This window comes from Nycticebus coucang, chromosome 14 (genome assembly GCF_027406575.1).
Source record: "Nycticebus coucang isolate mNycCou1 chromosome 14, mNycCou1.pri, whole genome shotgun sequence".
Lineage (NCBI taxonomy): Eukaryota > Metazoa > Chordata > Mammalia > Primates > Lorisidae > Nycticebus > Nycticebus coucang.
Genome location: NC_069793.1, coordinates 38,127,894 through 38,142,488, shown reverse-complemented (window position 1 = coordinate 38,142,488; position 14,595 = coordinate 38,127,894). Strand labels below are relative to the sequence as shown.

The following is a 14,595-nucleotide window of genomic DNA, read 5'->3' as shown; positions in this document are numbered from 1 at the left end:
CTCATGAAGTTTTGAGATATAAAAAAAAATCATGAAACATGAAATCCACAATAACAGAAACAAATGAAGCCCTCCCAGCAACCCTGCTCAGCCTAGCAAGTTTAAACCCGCACAGGTGAAATCAGAAAGGATGCTGTTGATTGTTTTTCTTGGAAATGAAACAATGAACCATAACACAATTTGTCTCAAAACTTTTGTAGAGACCCATGTAACATCTGCAGTATGTCATAGCTCTTTAACCAGAGAAACATCTCCTGAACATGATATTTTATGTGTAATTCTCCAAAATGAGAGTTCAGGCATAATAGATTGGATGGAATGTGCCCCCAGGGAATGTCGGTAACTCACCTTGATTAAGGGCCAGGGCAGGAGCATACACCACCACCCCTGTGTAGAGAATCTGGTGGAGAAACAGGAATCAGGTGAACTGTGAGGAAATGACATGAAAAGAAAGAATGCCTAGAAATTTCTTTGTGATCTTAGGGATGCACTTCCTTCAACATGTTCAGCAACACGTTTCATCCCCACTCACCACTGTCCCTGGACTGTAGAGAGGATACAGGTGTGAGATGGAGGAATGAGGGTGGATTTTCAAGACAGCTGCTAATTTGGAGATTTGATGGTTGTATTTGGCCTGTCTCTAAGGGATACAAAAATAAGCTTCAAGAGTTTTTGATCTACCCTCCCTGTGCCCGCTCATGCACACACATCACGGTGGGCTCTCTGCTGACTTCAAGAGATGAGACGCTTCACTAAGGAAAAGAATTATATTCTGGCAGTTTGTTGAAACATGGAATTCAGAGGAGAGATGGATAGAATCTGCCAGGAGAAAGTCCTGTGCAGGAAAAACTAAAAACATGGGTGATCTACATAATAAATATATCTTCTAACTCACAGAGTTGCGATCACTACACTGATGGAAATTGGTACCATCCAATTTTCCTTTAAATGCAATGTCATCGTTTAGAGATTCATGTGGGGATTTTCAAAGACAAATATGTGTGGGTAGGTCAAGAAGCATTTTTTTTTTCCTATTCTCTCTCTTAAAACCTTCAGTAGGTGAGTGGGAGTTTTGATTAAGAGGACACCTCTTTTGCTCCCATTTGGATTCCCTTTATTTCCTTGTCTTGCCTAATTGTATTGGCTAGAACTTCCAGCACTATGTTGAATAGTAAAGGTGACAGAGGACAACCTTGTCTGGTTCCAGTTCTAAGAGGAAAAGCTTTCAGTTTTACTCCATTCAGTAAAATATTGGCTGTGGGTTTGTCATAGATAGCTTCAATCAGTTTTAGAAATGTGCCACCTATGCCTATACTCTTCAGTGTTCTAATTAGAAAAGGATGCTGGATTTTATCAAATGCTTTTTCTGCATCTATTGAGAGGATCATGTGATCTTTATTTTTGCCTCTGTTAATATGGTGGATAACGTTTATGGACTTGCGTATGTTGAACCAGCCTTGCATCCCTGGGATGAAGCCTGCTTGATCATGATGAATGACTTTTTTGATGATAAGCTGTAATCTATTGGCTAGGATTTTGTTGAGAATTTTTCCATCTATATTCATGAGTGAGATTGGTCTGAAATTCTCCTTTTTGTTTGGGTCTTTTCCTGGTTTTGGTATCAGGGTGATGTTTGCTTCATAGAATGTGTTGGGGAAGATTCCTTCTTCCTCAATTTTTTGGAATAATTTCTGCAGTACAGGAATAAGCTCTTCCTTGAAGGTTTGATAGAATTCTGGAGTGAAGCCATCTGGACCAGGGCATTTTTTAGTTGGAAGCAGAGGAGGTCAAACTCTCCCTCTTTGCTGACGACATGATCTTATACTTAGAGAACCCCAAAGACTCAACCACAAGACTCCTAGAAGTCATCAAAAAATACAGTAATGTTTCAGGATATAAAATCAATGTCCACAAGTCAGTAGCCTTTGTATACACCAATAACAGTCAAGAGGAGAAGCTAATTAAGGACACAACTCCCTTCACCATAGTTTCAAAGAAAATGAAATACCTAGGAATATACCTAACGAAGGAGGTGAAGGACCTCTATAAAGAAAACTATGAACTCCTCAGAAAGGAAATAGCAGAGGATATTAACAAATGGAAGAACATACCATGCTCATGGATGGGAAGAATCAACATTGTTAAAATGTCTATACTTCCCAAAGCAATCTACCTATTCAATGCCATTCCTATCAAAGTACCTACATCGTACTTTCAAGATTTGGGAAAAATGATTCTGCGTTTTGTATGGAACCGGAAAAAACCCCGTATAGCTAAGGCAGTTCTTAGTAACAAAAATAAAGCTGGGGGCATCAGCATACCAGATTTTAGTCTGTACTACAAAGCCATAGTGCTCAAGACAGCATGGTACTGGCACAAAAACAGAGACATAGACACTTGGAATCGAATTGAACACCAAGAAATGAAACTAACATCTTACAACCACCTAATCTTCGATAAACCAAACAAGAACTTACCTTGGGGGAAAGACTCCCTATTCAATAAATGGTGTTGGGAGAATTGGATGTCTGCGTGTAAAAGACTGAAACTGGACCCACACCTTTCCCCACTCACAAAAATTGATTCAAGATGGATAAAGGACTTAAATTTAAGGCACGAAACAATAAAAATCCTCAAAGAAAGCATAGGAAAAACACTGGAAGATATTGGCCTGGGGGAAGACTTCATGAAGAAGACTGCCATGGCAATTGCAACAACAACAAAAATAAACAAATGGGACTTCATTAAACTGAAAAGCTTCTGTACAGCTAAGGTGACGATAACCAAAGCAAAGAGACAACCCACACAATGGGAAAGGATATTTGCATATTTTCAATCAGACAAAAGCTTGATAACCAGGATCTATAGAGAACTCAAATTAATCCACATGAAAAAAGCCAACAATCCCTTATATCAATGGGCAAGAGACATGAATAGAACTTTCTCTAAAGACGACAGACGAATGGCTAACAAACACATGAAAAAATGTTCATCATCTCTATATATCAGAGAAATGCAAATCAAAACATCCCTGAGATATCATCTAACCCCAGAGAGAATGGCCCACATCACAAAATCTCAAAACTGCAGATGCTGGCGTGGATGTGGAGAGAAGGGAACACTTTTACACTGCTGGTGGGACTGCAAACTAGTACAACCTTTCTGGAAGGAAGTATGGAGAAACCTCAAAGCACTCAACCTAGACCTCCCATTCGATCCTGCAATCCCATTACTGGGCATCTACCCAGAAGGAAAAAAATCCTTTTATCATAAGGACACTTGTACTAGACTGTTTATTGCAGCTCAATTTACAATCGCCAAAATGTGGAAACAGCCTAAATGCCCACCAACCCAGGAATGGATTAACAAGCTGTGGTATATGTATACCATGGAATACTATTCAGCCATTAAAAAAAATGGAGACTTTACATCCTTCGTATTAACCTGGATGGAAGTGGAAGACATTATTCTTAGTAAAGCATCACAAGAATGGAGAAGCATGAATCCTATGTACTCAATCTTGATATGAGGACAATTAATGACAATTAAGGTTATGGGGGGGGGGAAGCAGAAAGAGAGAGGGAGGGAGTGGGGTGGGGCCTTAGTGTGTGTCACACTTTATGGGGGCAAGACATGATTGCAAGAGGGACTTTACCTAACAATTGCAATCAGTGTAACTGGCTTATTGTACCCTCAATGAATCCCCAACAATAAAAAAAAAAAAAGGAAAAGAAAAAAAAAAAAAAGAGGACACCTCTTTTAGCAGAAAGTATTTTCCTCAGAGGTAGAGAGCGCCCCCATAGACATGCATGGGGCAGCATGAAGCCACTTCAAAGCCTGGAGAGCTGGGAAAGAGTCCATAAGAGAGAAGTAGACATACCGGTTGGGGATATTGTCTTAAAATGACTTTTAGCAAAACTAGCACTTCTGGTTCAACTCAGTCAACCAATTAAAAAAAAAAAAAAGTCAGTTAACAGAGCATTCCATATCTAAAGCAACTCATACAGGTTAAAAAGGAGTGAAATAAATGTTAAGAAAACATGGCTTATTTTTTTCCTTTGTGGCTTGCCATATGTATTTGTTATATTTAGTCCAGATCTCTGAGATCTGTGCAACGTGAACAACCTCTTAGGGTAATCACAATCTTGAAAGTGGTGCCCTTGGAAAAAAATAGTATCTTCTTGGTATTAAGTCTGTCCTTTTATTGCGTTAATTGCCCCCAAAATAAACACATCTATGTCTTATAACCCCACTGTTTGTTTCCACCTCTTACCGTCTGCACGATGTAGATGACTGTTGCTGCATAGCGAACTGATTTGTTGAATCGTAGTTGCAAGTACTAGAAAGAACAGAAAGACACAGAGCCAGGGAGTTTTAGATAAGAGCTGCTAAGAAGGCACTTTTTCCCCTTGATATTCCTTCTTTAGACTTTAAGTCCAAATATTTTAGGCTTTGGATTTATAATGTGATCTTACAGTATATGTCCTTATAAACAACGGGGTAAAAAGAAAGCATAGCATATGAAAAATCCAAGATCTATTAAAACTCAATTCCTTTTCATGCTTTTCATAATGGTCAGAGAAGATAAATGGATTGTTTGAAGTAAAAGTCAGGTCTTCTTTTTTTTTTTTTTTTAAGACTGAGTCTCGTTGTCACCCTCGGTAGAGTGCTATGGTGTCACAGATCACAGCAACCTCAAACTCTTGGGCTTAAGCAATTCCCTTGCCCCAGCCTCCCAAGTAGCTGGGACTACAGGCACCTACCACAATGCCCGGCTATTTTTTGTTGCAGTTGTCATTATTGTTTAGCTGGCCAGGGCTGGGTTTAAGCCTGCCAACTTCAGTGTATGTGGCTGGCACCATAATCACTGTGCTATGGGCATCAAGCCTAAAATTCAGGTCTTCTGACTCTCTTCCTAGAAGTCTTCCTACTGGGTCCATAGAAGCCATTAATTCCTTTTGTATTTTTATTGCATCAAATTCATCTCAATCCTTCATTTCGTCATTCTTGGATTGCTCCTGAAGCTCCATAATCAGTCTCCCTAATACCCATCCTTGTCTGTTCATCTCATCAACCACATACCTGCCGCATTGATTCCCTTAAAGCAGAGCTCTAATCATGTCATTCTTTTTCTTAAAATCTTCAATGATTCTCTGTCGTGGACAAAACAAAGCACACATCTCAGGGTTGGTACTCGAAACCCTCAGTGGTCCAGACCATATCTTAAGCCATACCAGTAATTCTCACATAGTTTATCCTCTGCGTAAAATCAATACTTGTTGTTCAACTAATATATTCCATATTTTTAGACCTTTACTTTGTTTAGGCAGGTCTCTCAATGTAAGAGCCTCTTCCCCACAGTTTTTACCAACTGTTAGTCATAAAGCCAGAATGGTCAAATCACTATTCCTATCCCGCTCAAACTTTCTCCTCTGAGCTCGCAGGCACTAATGCTAATACTTTTCATAGTTATCAGTTGCTGTCATGTACTTTGATGTTGGGTTTGTTTATCTTCCTATATTCATTTTCTATGAATGCTATATTAAGTTACCACCATTTGTTGGCTTTTTTTTTAATTTTTATTAAATCATAGCTGTGTACATTAATATGATCATGGGGCACCATACACTTGGTTCATAGATCGTTTGACACATTTTCATCACACTAGGTAACATAGCTTTCATAGCATTTTTTTAGCATTTGTTGGCTTTAAACAACAGAAATTTATTCTCTCACAGTTCTGAAGGTCAGAAGTAAAAAATTAGTGAGCCCAAATCAAGGTGTTGGCAAGGTCATACTTGCTCAGGAGGTTCTAGGGAAGAGTCGGCTTGTGTAGACTCTTTGAGTTTTGGTGACTGCAGGCAGCCCCCAGGTACTGGTTGCCTCATGCCAATCTCTACTTCTGGAATGATGTTGCTTTCTCCTTTGTCTCTGAAATCATTGATTACCTCCCTTCTATAAGAATATATATAGTTATATTTCTATTTAGGGATTCCCCTGAATGATGCACAATAATTTTCTCATCTCAAGATTCTTAATTTAATCACACTTGTGATGCTCTCCATCTTTTTGTAAACTACATATAGTAATATACACATCTCTCAGGAATAAGGCAAGGCATAAGTATTTATTCGGGAGGAGGTGGTGATATGTTTTCAGCCTGCCACATTTCTCATCTTTGATACATATGAGCACTGTTCCATCTTATTCATTGTTGTTAGGTATGAATTCATTCATTCCACAAATATTTGTCACTTACCTTTCATGTTGTGTCCTGAATACAATAATAAGCAAAAATAATACAATCTCTGTCATGGAGAATCTTAGAGACTTGGTGAAGGGACCATAAACAAATATTTAATGAAAGTAAAGTTACAATGGTGGTGATACATGCTAGAAGAAGAGCTACAATTAACTGTGATCATATATAGCAGGAGATAAGTAAAGGTTTTTCTAAGTATTCTAGAAAGACATTAGTGTATGTCTTCCAGTGCATAATAAATATATGTATATCGAATGAAAAAAATATATTTTAAGAGTAGCAATGTCTTGGGGATTCAATTTCTTGTTAGTAGTTTCTACTGGTAGTAGTTCTTTCTTTTTGAATTTGAGGAAAATCATTTTGATTAAATCAGAGGTTAACTACGGCTTTGTCCTTTTCCTAGAAATAATACATAAATGTTCTTTCAGGGACCTTCTTCAAACAAGGAACTCTTCTTGGTATAATCAGGACTCCATTTCACACTAACCCACATTTCTCAGCTTACTCTGCTAGATCCCTCCATTTCTCAGGTAAAAGAAGCACCTTATTTTTGGGCTTTCTTTCTTCAGATTAAACCTTCAGTAGATTGTGAGTTGGGTTATAGTCCTGTGAGTATGTGACACAGGGCACTGGATATAAGGAAAATATTCTTACACAAGAAGGGAGGTCAGTGAGGAGACAAGAGTCTCAACTATCATAAGATTAAAAAAGAAAAACTGCAAAACTTCTGTGATAAAGACAACTTGGGTTCAAATCCCTTGCCCTGGAGAAGATGAGTTACTCCCAGAGGCCATGCCATGGGTTTTCTCTTCCTAAAATAGATGATCATATGAATCAAATGGCATAATGTATTATAATACCAATACCGGGTTAGAAATACACTGGACTGTAATGACTGTGGTAGTCACTGTGGGGGCATCACCCATAGCACATTGACACTCACTATTCCAGTCCATGTGGATGAAATCCAAATGTGCCTGTGATTATATGCTTGAGGAATTTTTCTCAGCCCTTGCACAAGGAAAATTATCAGGATGTTATCATTGGCATTTGGCCAACAAATAAGTGGAGCTGTATGAAAAAAGACACCCTGGCTTCCTTACCTTTCAGAGAGGACAACCCTGAAACATGTTCTGCACAGTCTCGTAGAGAGCCCCAGTTGTAGCAACCTGCTTGAAAGTGCCCCTTTTATTGGCTTCTTTTCCTTCCCTGTTGCATTTTGTCATTTGCCTACTGGTGCTTACTGGGATCATATCCCCCCAAATCATTTGTATTCAAATCTTTATCTCGGGTTCTGCTTCTGGGGCAGCACAACTTAAGACAGTGATTAAGACAATGCCAGTGGGGTCTGTACAAATGCTTCTGTAATGAGGTGTGTCCTCTTGACAATAGGAACTGTTTTCTATCACGTAAAGAATCCAGAATAGCCTACCAAAGAGGAGACAAAATGTGAGAAAGACAAATGGTCTCATCTGCATCCCTCTAGACCAGAGAGCCCCTTGCCAGTGCACGACCTGACAGAAGTCACATGGATATCCCGAAAGAAAGAAGCAGAAGAGCTTTCCAGGTGCAGGTGAACCAGGCCAAAGGGCTGATCCATAGCATTGTGAGCAAATAAATGGTTGTATTTAATACATTTATTTTTGAGTAGTAGAGTACACAACAACAGACAACCAATAAAAAATTGGTTCTAGAAGTGGGGAATTATACCAAAATCCCCAAGTTGGTAGTATTAGCTTTGGGACTGAGTGATACATGAAGTCTGGGAAAGCAGAAGGGAAATTAATCCTGAACAATGGTAAATCCATGAGAATATTGATACAGGAATCTGGAAAAGTAAATGATTTTCACATCTCAGTTTAGTTCCATTCAATTCAGTAAAACATCAGTAATTGGGAAAAGGCTGTGTGAGCAAAGACCTGAATCAGAAGTCAGGTTCCCTGATTTCCATGCTGAAATTCATTGATTTCTTGCTTTGTGAGCTAGATAAGTCTCTGTGGTTTCTCATCTAAGAAAGCAGAAGCACTATCTCAACTGCATAATTCTGTCTATGAAAGAATATATTCACTTCTCCTTTTAATACATCCACTCATTCATTCCGTGGTCATCTTTGGCGTGGGTATAAACTATAACTGGAGTCAGAAGTGAAAATGCAATGGAAGACTTGCAGGCTTCACACCTGCTTTTAAAAGTGCCAGAGATGACACTTGCAACACTTTATTTGATCCAGCTACACTCTTTTCCATTTTTGAAAACAGCAACTCACTTTTCATGTTGGTTGAAGCCCAAATAACACAGAGCCAACTTTTACTCCTCTTTCTCTCACTTCCAAACATTGAACTTGTAAAGAATCCCCACGCCTACCCCCACTTTAAAAATATATCCACTTGTATTACCTCCTTTGTTTCCACCCTATTGCCATTATCTCTTGCCCAGATTATATCAGTAGGCTCCCAATTAGTCCCCCTCCTTCAGCGGTCAAAACTGTACAATCATTCTCAATATCCAGCTAAAGTAATCTTCTTATCACCAAATCACATTATGTCACTTCGTTGCCCAAACACTCTAATACTCCATCTCACCTAAAGTAAACACCAATCGCTGTCATGACCTAAAAGGCCTCATAACATTAGTTCAGACCCCCATCAGATAAAATACATAAAATATTTATAAAATTTTTTATAACACCATTTATTCAGTTGAAATAATATCTTACAGCTAAACATTTAATTTTCAAAATCCAATTACTACAATTCCAGGGCTGTCATTTAAAGGAGAACTAAAAGGAAAGAAATTTGCCAAAAAAACAAACAAACAAAAAAAAGTGTGCAATGTATAAATGCTCAGAAACCACTATTCCATGAGATAGAGTGAAGTAGCAGTCTGTGTGTTATAATAGTGAAAACTTTGGATGGAAAAAAAGTAAGTAGTTTGGAAGCCATGAAGTCTAAGAAAAACGAGAGAGCAGGTAGGCATTCACCTATAAACTAATGTTAAGGGTAAATAATAAAAGCCTGGATTTACTAGTGTACGATAAGAGAAAAGAAGGAAATAACCTTAATTAAAGTGAAGATAACATAATGAGACTATTATATAAACTGTCCAATTGAGATAATGAAAATACATGATATTGCCAATAAACTAAGCCTGCTTTATAACTGGCAGGTGAGAACAATTTATTTTGTTTTGACAAGGGGCAGGGTAGTGATAGAGTAGCACAGAAGGCCTATCTTCACCTTGAAATCCCACTGCACATCAAGGTATTTAAATCAGTTGACTTGCTGTATAACACCCATTCGAAAACTTAATGCCTCCAAAACCAAATGTTTTTTATTCTCTCAATTCTGGCCATGGGCTGAATAGTTATTCTCCTCATTTTATTAGAATGCTCATGTGTGTCAAATCAGCTGAAAAATAACTGAGCAAGAAGTTCTAACCTGGCCTCATTCCCACGGTTCCAGTGGTGTTGACAGTTGGCTGGGTGTCTCTGTTCTTTCCTAGGTATCCACCCGCACTCCTGAAGCTGGTCCAGCCATGCCAGCTTCCTTACATGGCAGTATTAGAGCAGCATTCCAAGAAAACAGAGGCAGAAGCTGCAAGCCTCATGAGGCCTAGATTCCAGACTCACACAACATCATTTTGGCCACATTCTAGTGGTCAAAGCAAGTCACAAGACCAGCCCAGGTTCACAGAATATGGAAATAGACTCCACCTCTTTCCATCTTTAGTGTTGAAAAAGACCCTGGAAAGCATATCACTGAATAAGTGATAGAGAATGGAGGATTAACAGAAATTCAAGATGGTACAAAGAGATCAAGTAGTATAAATCTGGGGACAGTAACAACTATAATACAAAACTCGTACACGGCATTTACCACTTGGCAGGCTTTGTAAAGGAATTTTCACATAATACCTCATTTACTCCTCCCAGACATCCTTGAGAGAGATGTTTTTATTACCACTCTTCTACACATGTGAAAAGCAGGTACAGAGAAGTTAAGTAATTTTCCAGCAAAGTCATACAACCAGCAAGTGGCAGAGCTGGTCTTCAAAGCCAAGTAGACAGAGCTTAAAATCTATGCTTTTAACCCGTATTCTATAATGCTAAAAAGCAAAAGGCAGCCCCCAAATAACCTCACATGTACTTTATATACTCTAGATGTCTTTTTATTAGGGTAACAAAAATTTTTAAATATGTAGTGGGCAACAATAGCAAACACTTTAAAAACCATTTTGTTAATTGAATTTAAGGAAACCCTTATACTTCCTATATTTGTACTAATTTATTCATTTAAGAGGAGTCTCAAATCCCCTCAGTTCCATAAAGGCAATTGGTTTAATTGCTTTTATAGTAACTGAACAGTTTTTTTTAAAAAACCAGCTACAGCTAAGCAAGTATTTAGCAGTATATATGAAATAAATCACTCAGGGTGAGCAAATTGTTCCACAATTTCAAGACAATATTTTTATTTCATTTTAATTTCTGAAAAATGTACTAATTTATAGTGTTGTGCACCCATAGCTGTTGATTTCAAGAAGTTATTATTATTATTTGATACTAAAGTACTACTACTTTATATCTGTTTCTGAGCATTAGCACATTAAAAGATCATGCATTGTGGGTGCAATTACTTCTTATATATGTGTGTCTTACACATGGCAAAATATTGGAATCTCTTCCAACCACCCCCTGAACTTCAGCAGTGACCCTAATCATTGTGACAATGAAATTTTCCTGCAAATATCCCAAGTGCTCCCTCTGAGTGGCACCACCCCCACTGCTGTTGTCCCTGGGCCCGTCCACATCTTAATCTAATCTTTTTGCCATTGTCCCCTATGCATGCTCTTCTTCAAGCCCACTGCTTTCTGTTATTGTTCAAAGGCTTTCACATCTGTGATTTGGATGTTCTTTTCCTACGTGGTGCAATCACTTGCTTTCTCCTGGTCTCTATCGAGGTGCCCTATTATCACTGAAATTTTGTTGGACCACTCTTTATGAATTATGGAGATTCCCCACCCAAACTAGCATTCTTTCTCTCTAGCTTATCCTATTTACTTTTTCTCCAGTGTCTTTTTTTTTTTTTTTTTCCAGTTTTTGGCCAAGGCTGGGTTTGAACCCACCACCTCCAGTACATGGGGCCAGCGCCCTACTCCTTTGAGCCACAGGCACAGCCCTTCTCCAGTGTCTTTTACAGGACAGGACAGTATAGGGTTTTAGCCAATGATCTCTAATGTTAAAGGGCCTGGTTTGAAAAACTGCTACTAGCTACCAGGTGACATTGAGCAATTTATATAAGTATGTGTGCCTCAGTTTTCTAGTCTTTTAAATGCAGACGATCATTCCTGTCCAAAAAGATTGCCTAAAGGCACATGAATTAACACACATAAAGTATTTAAAGCGGTGCTTAGCTTTAAATGCCATATAAATTTGTGTTACGATTGTCTTATATACTAGTGCAAGTTTATTGACTGTCCTTTTCTGGAGGCAGAGACTTGATTCAATGCTGTATCTCCAAAGCCTAGAAGAATGTCTTAGAGGAAGCTGGGCATGATAGCATATGACTTTAAGTCCCAGCCACTTGGAAAACTGAGACAGGAGGAGGGGTCACTTGAACCCAGGATTTCAAAAACAGTGCTGGGCAACATAGCACGACCACATCTCTAGAAGAAAAAGTGAAAAAAGAGTGCCTAGAATATGCTTAATGAGTATTTACTCCATGAAAAGATAGTCATAAAGTTATATTCAACAACTAGGTAGTTTTTAAATAACTTAAAAAGCTCTTTTACTTTAAAGGAAAATGTTGTAAAAGAAGGAAGATACTATTTTCTATGTGTAAACTGAGTTGAGTAATGCAAAACAATTTGCCCATACAATGGTCTTGTTGATAAGCAATGGACTTAGAAACTGAACTTGTGTTTTATAAGTTTTCTCTCTCCTCTTTATCTTTCTTTCTAACAGTCTCAGGCAATTCATTTTTAAATGCATTGTTTTGTTAAAAGAAAGAAAGAAAAAGAAAGAAAGAAAGAAAGAAAGAAAGAAAGAAAGAAAGAAAGAAAGAAAGAAAGAAAGAAAGAAAGAAAGAAAGAAAGAAAGAAAGAAAGAAAGAAAAACTCAGTAATGATTTTGAGAGTCAAACCCTCACAGCTGAATGGAAAAAAATGAAAAAAATATTTTCAGAAGTACATTAATGAGCAATGAGATGTGTGTACATTTCATGACTAAGCATAAATTTAGTCATTTTCTTTGAAATCTACACCCCAGGTAGTACCATTGCACAACTCAATCCTGATTACCCTCTTTTGTGGGGAGGGAGAATTCATGATGAATATTTGGAATATGATCACACATGGAATCATAAATTTTCAGACCATGATAATGTCCACATACCTGATCAGCTTTTCAAGCCTAGGGAAATGTTTTATACTCATTTTGCTTACAGAATTAAAAAAATATGAGTCAGTTATAAGTCTTCTGCTGTGACTTAGCAGAGGTGATGTTAGACAATGAAAAACACCATTTTTAATAGAAATTTATCTATGATCACACAAATATTGAACATGCAAATTCAAATTTGAGCATGATTTTTTTGTTGAGAATTATTTCAAAGCCAAAAAACCATTTCCTCATTCCATCCCTTAAAATAATCCTCATATTTATGTTAGTTAGCTATTCTTTCCTGTTAAAGTATTTTTATATTTCAAAAACGTTATCATCTTCCCATTAGAAATTGGAGACTCTAATAATAATATGTATTTAAATGCTCTTATGGTCCGATGGAAAGGCTGGTAAACAGAGATACAAGATAATAAGATGTTCTCAGCTGACTTTACCTATCCACTTTTCAATCTTAATGAGGTCATTTATCTGTATTTCTGTTTTCGAAGCTGGAAAATTGCAGTACCCATAATACTTGTCCTGTTTGCTTTGTACAGTACTACTACTACTACTAATAATAATAATAAATACCATGGGCTCTTTTTCATTGAGAGCCTCCTATGTGTAGGTCAATGCGTTAGGATGTTTATACTTAGATTCTCACTGAACCACTGAAATAGCCCTGTGGGATTAACATCATTATTTCCATTCCACATATGGGAAAAGAGGTGTGTCTTTATCCAGGACTTGCACTTTTTCTTTTTAAATAATATTTTAATGTTTTTCCCATAACTTGTAGCCCGAAAATCAATGATGTTCTTTAACTATCAGGTGTTAATCATCAAGATGATAAAAAAAAAAAAAGAAAGAAGAATAACAAAATCACTGAAGCAAAGAATAAATAGTAACTCTGGCTGCAACAGAGAAAAAGGGAGCAGCTCTCTTACCTCATAAGTGCTGGTGATGCCAGATCTGTAGAACACAGGGAGAAAGAGCTCTGACGTCAAGATGATGACAAATGCATAGGCAATGAAGAACAGTACGAAGGATGCCCCAAAGCGGTAGACCTCGGAAGGGGTCCCCAGCACAGTGACTGCTGACATGAAGCTGGCTGTCAGGGACAAGGCTACAGGGCCAAAGCTCATTTGCCTTCCTCCCACCAGGAACTCCCTGGAAGTTGCCTTTTTTCTCTCCTTAATGGCAAAGAACACACCAATTCCAGAGGAAATGACAAAGAGGGCTGCAAACACCACATAATCCCAAACTGCAAAGTTCTTCACCTCCATGCTGAGAAGTTTAGCACCAGAGAGTTGCTTTCACCCAGGTCTCAGGGGGATGTTTCCAAACGCACAGCTTAGTACAGCAGCTGCTGTGCAGAGAGGGGAAACTGATTCTTTGAGAACAAAGATGACCAGAGGCACCTGTGTGAATCTTCACACACCAAGTTGTATTTCAGAAGATCTTCAAAGTGGACTGCAAAGAAGAATCTGGTAGTGGTATCGGTACCAAGAGCTGAGAAGTTGAGATCAGACCTTGGTCAAGAGCTGTCTGTTCTTCTCCTGAAGCGTATGTCATAGAGAAAGAATTCAGATGTGTTCTGAAATTAATAACCACTGGGGGTGGAATGGACCTTCCAAGATAACATGCTCTTTTATCTCCTAGATTTTTTTAAGTGAAGGTTAAACATTACTGGGGAACATGGAATTGATAAAAATTGACCACCTCAGCATTTTTAATTAGTGAGATGGAATCTGTAAAATGCAAACACAACACTCAGCTCTGTCTTTCTCCTGAGTGAAGGAGGGTGGAGGATTGTGTGCAAACAATTCCTGGAGGCAGTGGGTGTGGAAGGAAAGGAGCAAAGGACTAGGAATCCAAAGACCTTTGCTCAAGTCCTGGCTCAACTGGGAATGAACTACAATGTTTTTGACAAATCATTAAACGTTTCTGAACTTCA

General features: G+C 38.2%; 1 protein-coding gene across 3 annotated transcripts in view; it reads right to left on the bottom strand.

Annotated features, from left to right (window-relative positions):
- Nucleotides 1–14,395, bottom strand: part of SLC5A12 (solute carrier family 5 member 12) — a 51,913-nt gene extending 37,518 nt beyond the window's left edge. The window contains exons 1-4 of one of the 3 annotated variants that reach the window (XM_053562469.1): nt 13,586–13,709; nt 5,083–5,153; nt 4,274–4,339; nt 349–400 (exon numbers count right to left, since the gene is read on the bottom strand). In XM_053562469.1, coding sequence (XP_053418444.1) covers nt 349–400; nt 4,274–4,339; nt 5,083–5,091 — 127 coding nt within the window. In that variant the 5' untranslated portion in view covers nt 5,092–5,153; nt 13,586–13,709. Of the gene's footprint in view, nt 1–348; nt 401–4,273; nt 4,340–5,082; nt 5,154–9,699; nt 9,762–13,585 lie in introns of those variants that run through there. The other 2 variants (XM_053562470.1, XM_053562468.1) reach the window with 2 other exon arrangements.
- Nucleotides 14,396–14,595: the final 200 nt, after the last annotated feature.